Below are 9,034 nucleotides of genomic sequence, written 5' to 3'. Positions count from 1 at the left end.
CATCAAAAAGCACAGTGGAAAGAAGAAAACGTGTCAAAGTCAGGAAATATTCCACCTTAACAGCTTTAATCAATCAGAAATCAAATGGTAAATGGAGCAGTACTTATATCGCGCTTTTCTAGTCTCTCAGAGCTCTCAAAGTGCTTTACACTGCTACTCTCTCATTCACCCATATTCACACACTGATGGTGGATTTCCTTTGGAAACCATCAGTTTTATCTAACACATTCACACCCATCCACACACCACTGACCAACAGTGGGGGCAATTCAGGGTTCAATGTTTTGCTCGGCATGTGACTGCAGGAGCCTGAATGGAACCCCCGATCTTCCGATTGAGAGGCGACTACTCTACCACTGAGCCACAGCCGCCCCAATCAATCAGGCTGTTTCACAGAGAGACAATCTTTGACAATTTGAAGACTCAAGTGTGAATTCAGACTTTTCCTCCAAAAAGCTAAATGACAGGCAAAACTCTGAGAATAAAACCAACAATCCAAAACCAAAGTAATAATGTAGAGGATTTCATACGCTGTTCAGGAAAGGCACTGAGGTTAGAAATAAAGTTGAATATCAATCTAAGGTTTCCACCACAAAGTGCAGAATGAGGTCAACTTTGGAAGAAGAGCTTTTATTTGAAAAATAAGATGTCACATCAAATCCTGAATCTAAACTCAGTGGAGATTAGAAATATGAACTCTCATTAGTTTTTCAGTGTGTTCAGAGAACGTAACACATCAAACATGGTGTCCACATGCCAACAAAAAAAGTAGTGTGTCAAATCCAGTCAAACAGTGTCAGCTCCTCCTCTGGATAAGCCTGAAGCTTCATGGAAGGGAAAAGGTTGTAATGTGGAGGAGAATCAAACCAGAAGTCGTGACGGTTGGAGCAAAGTTTAAGTTATAAGAAGACAACAGAAAGAATCCTTTAATCCATTTAATTTCAGAATAAATCCTAATCTGACCTGCTTCATTTCCCCACCTTATGACCCCAATAGTCTTATTTACATGCCAGACATGCTCTCTGGGACTTTTACCAAGAACATCACAGTCCAGTCTGCCCAGTCTGCCCAGTCTGCCCAGTCTGCCCAGTCTGCCCAGTCTGCAGACACTCAGCAGCCTAAACGTGACATTAAGGGACAGAATGAGCAGACAGCAGTGGTGAAAGGACATTAAGTGAAACGTAGAGCTCACAATTCATGTGAGGGGCCCAGGAGGCCTGCTGATCCAGCTTCATGTACAGGTGACATTCATCAGGTGCAGCTTATTCAACGTGTTATTCAGTGCAGGCAGGAGAGACTGGGACCAGGAAGCTCTGAGGCCACTGGGTTCTCCTAAAGTCAAGCTCCAGTGTTCCTCTGTCTGGACCCACACAGGACCATGACCTTACCCCAGCTTCTTCTGCGTCTCCCCCTTCAATTATGTCCCAGTCTGGGCCTCCAGGTGGCCAAGACTGTAGGTCTACCTGTAGGTCTACCTACCTACAGGTAAGCCTACAGGTAGACCTACAAGTGAGCCTGCAGGTGGTCCTCCAGATGAGCATCTACATGGTCCTCCAGGTGGTCCTGCAGGTAGTTCTACAGGTTGGCATACAGATGGTCCTCTAGGTGAGCCTAACTGTGGTCCCCCGGTGGACCTACAGGTGGTCCCACAGATGAGACTTAAGGTGGCCCTGCTAGGCCCACAGGTGGTTTCCCAGGTGACCCTCTAGGTGATCCACAGGTGAGCATGAATCTGTCCAATCAGAGCATGAGTGTCACTTACTTCTTCTCCTCCTCCTTCTTTTCTTCTTCTCCTTCTCCTTTTCTTTCTTTCCCCTCCTCTCACCTCCACCCCTCCTCAGTAGTACTTGTCTGTCAGTGCAGAATCAGAGCTTGTCTTCATGTTTGCACTTTAAAACCTCCTTCATGCAGTGCTATGGTTTTAAAGATGCTTCCTCACCCTCACTTTCAGGTAACAGCGTCCCAGTCTGTGTCACAGTGCAGAGGTGAACTTATTCTTCCAATTCTTCTACTAAAAGCTATCCTTTAGTGAAAACTGCCCCCCCATGGTCCCAAACCCTCTCCTCCTCCCTGTCTTCATCTTCAGTGCAGAGCGTGGGAGCTTCCTGTTGGGAGGTGGAGCTACGCTGCCACATGTCCAATCAGGTAGATGTTGTCGTAAAGGTGGCCCACGAAGTCATCAGACACGTTGTGCGCTGCACGGCGAGTGTTCCTGATAAACTCCCTCTTGGACATTTTGTTCTTGACATGGGGGCTGGTCAGGTCGATGGACAGCAGGATGAGACTGTAGCACAGCACGTACACAGCGTCTGCAAGAGGGACACAGGGAGAGAAAGAGCTTTAATGAGCTTCATGAGTCAGACTTTCTCTTTGGGTTGGTGCAGGTCAGGTTAGGGTGAGGTGGTGCAGTGAAAGCCTGACTCTGACCCAGTGAAGGATGAGGGCAGACAGTCAGTCAGGTTAGGGCACAGACACGTCTCCCCCCAGGTGACCAACGTTTGGACCAAAGAGGCTGTGGATTCATTCTGATGTTCTTCAGTTTGCTGTTAGGATGACTGTTAGGATGACTGTTAGGATGACTGTTGGGATGACTGTTGGGATGACTGTTGGGATGACTGTTAGGATGACTGTTAGGATGACTGTTAGGATGACTGTTAGGATGACTGTTGGGATGACTGTTGGGATGACTGTTAGGATGACTGTTAGGATGACTGTTAGGATGACTGTTAGGATGACTGTTAGGATGACTGTGGGGATGACTGTTAGGATGACTGTGGGGATGACTGTTGGGATGACTGTTAGGATGACTGTTAGGATGACTGTTAGGATGACTGTTAGGATGACTGTTAGGATGACTGTTAGGATGACTGTTGGGATGACTGTTGGGATGACTGTTGGGATGACTGTTGGGATGACTGTTAGGATGACTGTTAGGATGACTGTGGGGATGACTGTTAGGATGACTGTGGGGATGACTGTTGGGATGACTGTTAGGATGACTGTTAGGATGACTGTTAGGATGACTGTTAGGATGACTGTTAGGATGACTGAGGGTAGCGTAAGGCACAGACAGCTGCTGTGAATGTTCTACAGGAGAACACTTCCTGCTCTAACACTGTTAGGACATTCGGTCCTACACCATAAACTGTGACTAAAGTTAAACTGTGAGAGCACCATTCAGACTTCCACCACAGCCGGTTCAAAGTCTCTGCGTTTCTGTGTCTGTTTCCCTGTGCGTCTCTCTGTCTCCGTCTCTCTGTCTCTCTACCTCTGTGGGCTGGTCTCAGAGTGGCCTTCAGGGAGGCAGACCTCCATCTGTGCTGAGCCCTGGGCCCATGACCATCACAGTACTCCTGTAATAACAGCAGCAGGTCTGGGTGCTCAGGGAGCCTGGGTCAGGGCTGACTGTCTGAATGCTGTGCTGATGTTAGCAAAGCTTTTAGTCTCTGCGTGCACGGCTCACTCAGGACACTTCAGCCAGGGACTGCAAAGAAACCAAACCGGGATGGTCCTGCTGGCTGAGGGTCAGACCTGACACAGCTTCCACACAGGGTCAGAGTTAGGATCAGGGTCAGGATCAGAGTCAGGGTCAGGGTCAGGGTCAGGGTCAGGGTCAGGGTCAGAGTCAGGGTCAGGATCAGAGTCAGGGTCAGGGTCAGGGTCAGGGTTAGGGTTAGGGTCAGGGTTAAGATCAGGGCCTGGGTCAAGATCAGGATGAGGGTCCGTCTGCAGTGTGTGACCTCATAGTTGCTGAGACAGTGCCTCTCTGTCCCTGCCTTTGAACAACTGAATGCTAACATCACACAAACTGACTGAAGGAGGTCTACACTTAATCCACATCTGTCTATTTTCCTTCCAGGATCAGGTAAAGCAGCCCACCTGAGTCCTGGTTTTCAAAGAAACTAGTGGATCAGAGCCCCATGATCCAGACACAGACACCCAGAGCTCTGAAGGGGACCACACACTGAACAGCAAAGACCAATCAAATCCACACAGATAAAGCTTTAACATACTGTGTGTGTGTGTGTGTGTGTGTGTGTGTGTGTGTGTGTGTGTGTGTGTGTGTGTGTGTGTGTGTGTGTGTGTGTGTGTGTGTGTGTGTGTGTGTGTGTGTGTGTGTGTGTGTGTGTGTATGCACTAACCAGGGCTGAGGCCCAGCTCCCGGACCAGTCCAGGGTTGCAGGTACAGAACCTGTGGCTGAACTTGGTGATGAGGGTCTCCAGGTACTCTCCTCTCTCCTCGGGGGCGTGGATGTGTCTAAAGAAGTCCCTCAAAGCATTGGGCAGGAACTGGTTACTAAAGTTATGAAGGGTCACCAGCTCATCCAGGACGTCCCTCCTGGCACCAAAGAAACAAAAAAGTCAAAACTCAAGAGGAGAAAGACTGTGGGTCTTTGAAGGGGAAGAAGGTGTTTCTGCAAACATCCAGCTGAGGGTTTGAACTGCTGCAGCAGATTTCTCCACCTGTTCCACCTGTTCTCTGCCTGTTCCACCTGTTATCTCCCTGTCTCACCTATTATCTCCCTGTCCTACCTGTTCTCTACCTGTTCCACCTGTTCTCAACCTGTTCCACCTGTTCTCTGACTGTTCCACCTGTTATCTCCCTGTCCCACCTGTTCTCTTAATGTTCCACCTGTTCTCTGACTGTTCTCTACCTGTTGTCTACCTGTTCCACCTGTTCTCTACCTGTTGTGTACCTGTTCTACCTGTTCTCTACCTGTTGTCTACCTGTTCTGCCTACTCTCTACCTGTTCCACCTGTTCTCTGTCACTCTTGCTCTTTAAGGAGGTGAGGATGCTGAACTGTGAGGTGCTTCATCATGTTTGTAGTGTTTCCTCTGTGTGTGTGTTGGTAGTAAGCTTGACAGATGAGCTTTGAAACCTGTATTAGTTTACAAAGCCGCCCCGACTGTCGGCTTCACAAACAGAGTAATGGCAAACCTCGCTCTGTGCACCGGCATTTTCATCAAGCTTCAGCCGGTTCACAGGAGCGCTGGGACTTGAAGCCATGACTGTAACTCCTTCTGTACTTTGCATGCAGCTTAAGAAATCAAACTGTGAGTTAGTCTGCACGAGATTAGGTGATTAAGATGCACGTTAACAACTTTGTCAGACTGAAAACAGCAAAGCAAGTACTGGCTCAGTGTCTGACCTCACAACAACACACACACACAGTTTGGAAAGAGAGCAAATCTTCACCCACTGCTCAGAGAGGAGAGAGGACCCAGCTCGGTGGCTGCTGACTCACAAGTTGCCTGAGTCAAAATGTCTGATTCAGACGTCAAAAAATGTCTTGGGGTATCGATACTTAAAACACATGGTATTGTTTACTTTTTGAAAACAGAAAGAATCCATACTTTCTCTGTATCAGTATTGTAATGGCCATTTTACTGGTTCATGTTTTTTGATGGGTGTTACCCCCAGTATATCCACTAGAGGGTGCTATGGCACTGGGGGGCCGTAGATGCAATTGTATTTAGGTAGGAACCTTTGGTGGGAGCGGGTGTTGCTAGGCGGTGGGAGCACGTACGATTTCTGACCGCAGCGCCGTGAGGCCACTGCTCCTTAACGCCGTACATGTAAAACGGATTTAAACTGTGTGAAGCCGATTACATCGTGGACCGTTGTGAATGATTGTGGACTCCACTGGGTGAGAAAATAAATCAAAAGAAATACAAGACATGATGTCGGACGTTATTTATACACAGTACAAGTGTGGAGGGCGCAGCGCGTCAGTTACAAAGCCATATTAGCCGCCAAGGTAGCTAAGCATTGGGCTTTAGCTATTACATAAAGTCAGAAATCTGCTCTAAGAGGCTGGAAGAAGTTAATCACGTCGTGGAAAAGATTCTGCGGTAGGATCCTGGAGAGTGGAGACTCGAGTTTTATACACATGCACTGGAGCCACTCACCTGCAGCCAGCCGGTTGGTCATCAGCTGCGAGGATCGGCGAGAGGACGCCGACGTTTGTTTCCAGTATGGCCGGATGGGTGTATGCCTCTCGGAGGACGACTTCTGCCAGCGTAAGGACAGCTGGACTTACAACTCGACATCCACAGAGGAGGATCTGATATCCACGCAAAGGATCGGGATCAACGGCGCCCAACGAGAGGTATGTGTAGCGCTACAAATCAATAATGGCCATTTGTTTTGTGTGCACACTTTGGCGTAAATCCAATGCATTGGTGGTCGATGGTAAATGACAATTGACTTAAGGGGCGATGATTTCTTTTGCGATCGTTTGCGTTTGTATGAACTGAACAATGGAGACGCGTGAGTTAAAGGACAAACCCGCGGAGTTTATTGCGCAATCGACCGGCGAGCATGCTACTGCTGCTATTAATGACACGGACTTTCAAGCTGTAAAACCAAAGCGTGTTGTAAAGTTAACTGCTAAAGCACTCAATGAAAAGGTTCAAAGGTTGCAGTATGAAAGAAAAGCTAAGCTAAATAAGACCAGTGATGTAAGAAAAGGGTTAAGAGAGTTAATGCAAGAGGGTAAAAACACAGAGGTTCAATGTTCTCTTGATTGTCTTGTTAAACTGTGTGATGAAGCTACATGTGTTCATAATTCTTTGATGGGTGTGTTGGATGAGGTTGAAAAGGAAAAACATGACATTTGGTTTAAAGCCAAAATGATCAGTAATAATGAATGCATTTCTGAGGTCAAAAATTGGGTAACAGGTGTTGAACATAAAACAGAAATGGGTATTGATGATGATCATGACGTTAAAGACGGTGTTGGTGATGAAAATGATGGGGTAAATCCAGAAGATAGTGTGTCTAATGTTTCAAAAACACATGCATGTAAAAGGAGTGCATGCAGTGGACACTCAAGTACCACCTCTTCTGCCAGAGTTAAAGCAGAGGCTGAGAACGCTGCTCTGATGGCACGAGCAGCTGCCTTAAAGAAGCTACATGCTTTGGAGGAGCAACAGCAAAAGCTAAAAATGCAAAAGGAACAACTGGAGCTGGAAGCTTTGCTTGCAGAATCAACTGCCAAATTATCAGTTCTGCAGGCTGCTGATTTTCAAAGTGTCACAAAAACGTCAACAAACGGAATGAATTCGTACTTTTCTAAAGGAAGAAAAGAAGAAATCAAACCTGTTACAAAAAGTGAACCACAACCAAAGTCAAGCTGGTCATTTCCACCATCAAAGAACCCAGCAGAATCAAAACCACTGCTACAGGAGGATATTCTGCCACAATCAACCAGACCAAGCATACAGACAAATTCAAGAATTAAAGAACAAACTCTCAATTCACAAAGGAACGTGAATGCACAGTCACAGCTCTTGGAAACTTCATGGCTCCCAGCCCCGTCTGTTGAGGTGAGACCAACCACCATTTTGAATGCCCAGTCAGTGGATGGCAACCATGTTGGAGACATATGTGACATCATGCAAAAACAAAATGAAATCACAGCAGCACTTGTTCAGCAGCAGCGTTTAATGATTTTGCCAGCAAGAGAGATTCCTATATTTGATGGAGATCCCCTCCAGTATATCTCATTTAAAAGAGCTTTTGAACAATGTGTGGAGCAGAAGGTTAACAACAGCGATTGCTTGTACTACCTGGAGCAGTTCACCAGAGGCCAGCCATTGGAATTAATACGCAGCTGCCAGCATATGGAACCTGGTCAAGGGTATGTTCATGCAAAGAGGCTGCTTCATGAGCATTTTGGCAACGAATATAAGATTGCTGCTGCATATTTGGAAAAGGCTCTAGCTTGGCCCTCAATAAAGTCAGAGGATGTAACTGCTTTACAGGCCTACTCTCTTTTTCTACGCTCATGTTGTAATGTCATGGAAAGACTGCAGTACATGCAAGAGTTGGACATGCCCAGCAATATGAGAGCCATCTTGTTAAGGTTACCGTTTAAGCTGAGAGAGCGATGGAGAACAACTGCACATGATATATTGGAAACCCACAATCGCAGGGCGGTGTTTAAGGATCTGGTTTTGTTCATTGAGAGACATGTCAAAATTCTGTCAGACCCTTTATTTGGCGACATTAAAGACGCACCAACAGGAAGCTCGCAGTTGAGATCTCTTAACAGGACAAAGTCACAATCAGGAATCAAGTTTAAAGGAAACAGTTTTGCCACCACTGTTGCTTCTGTGTCACCAGCTACAAAAATTGGAGATACAGCGAAACCCATACACCTTCACAACTTAAAGGGGAGATTGACTTGTGTTTGTTGTGCTCAAAGTCACTCATTGGAGGATTGTCAACAATTCCAAAGGAAAAGGCATAGAGACAAGATAAGCTTTCTAAAGGAAAAGAAGCTTTGTTTTGGCTGCTTACGTGCTGGGCACATGAGCCTTAACTGCTTGAAACGGTTGACCTGCAGGACTTGTGGTGAAAGGCATCCAAGTTCACTTCATATTAACAAAGATGACAAAGCCAACATCAACACAGAACCATCCAAGAAGCATGTTGCATGTAACACCTCAGCACCTCAGGAAACTTGTGGTCAAACAGGGGCCGGTAGGGATAGTTGTTTTCTTTCTATCTTGCCTGTTCAGGTTAAATCAATCAAAGGAGACCAGATAATACAGACGTATGCCTTCCTGGATCCTGGTAGTACTGCCACCTTCTGTTCCGAGCATCTCATGAGAAAGCTCAATTTGGTTGGAAGAAAAACTCACTTTCTACTGCAAACTATGGGGCAGGAAAGAGTTGTTCCCTCATATGAGTGTGCAGGTTTGGAAGTGTCTGGTTTGGAGACAAACACGTTTTACAAGTTGCCAGAAGTTCTCACACAGAAAAAGATGCCTGTGAGTGCAGACAACATAGTGACTGATGCAGATGTTGAAAGGTGGCCGTATCTGTCAAAGGTGCGCATGCCTCGTATACAGGCTGAAGTGGATCTGCTTATTGGAAGCAATGCACCAAAGATGTTGGAGCCGTGGGATGTCATCAACAGTCGTGGAGATGGTCCATATGCTATAAGGACAGCATTAGGATGGGTCATAAATGGACCTCTGCACACTTCTGACAGCACTGTGGCATCAGATTTTCCTTCTGCTTCG

The 9,034-nt window shown here is 46.6% G+C and overlaps 1 protein-coding gene across 3 annotated transcripts in view; it reads right to left on the bottom strand.

Moving 5' to 3' along the window:
- Positions 1 to 243: 243 nt before the first annotated feature.
- The window catches only part of fbxo8 (F-box protein 8), a 29,902-nt gene continuing 21,111 nt past the window's right edge, over positions 244 to 9,034 (bottom strand). Inside the window, exons 7-9 of one of the 3 annotated variants that reach the window (XR_012597521.1) lie at positions 4,143 to 4,339; positions 1,580 to 2,309; positions 245 to 1,463 (exon numbers count right to left, since the gene is read on the bottom strand). Coding sequence is in view for 2 of the 3 variants with exons in the window: in XM_074663706.1 (XP_074519807.1) it covers positions 2,122 to 2,309; positions 4,143 to 4,339 (385 nt within the window). In the remaining variant the exon portion in view is untranslated. Of the gene's footprint in view, positions 2,310 to 4,142; positions 4,340 to 9,034 lie in introns of all 3 variants that reach the window. The other 2 variants (XM_074663706.1, XM_074663713.1) reach the window with 2 other exon arrangements.

Source organism: Halichoeres trimaculatus, unplaced genomic scaffold, assembly GCF_033239565.1.
Source record: "Halichoeres trimaculatus isolate MK-OKI-2021-1 unplaced genomic scaffold, fHalTri1.1 fHalTri1_scaffold_2, whole genome shotgun sequence".
Lineage (NCBI taxonomy): Eukaryota > Metazoa > Chordata > Actinopteri > Labriformes > Labridae > Halichoeres > Halichoeres trimaculatus.
Note: the sequence above shows the minus strand (reverse complement) of the source record. Positions and strands in the feature narration are given on the sequence as shown.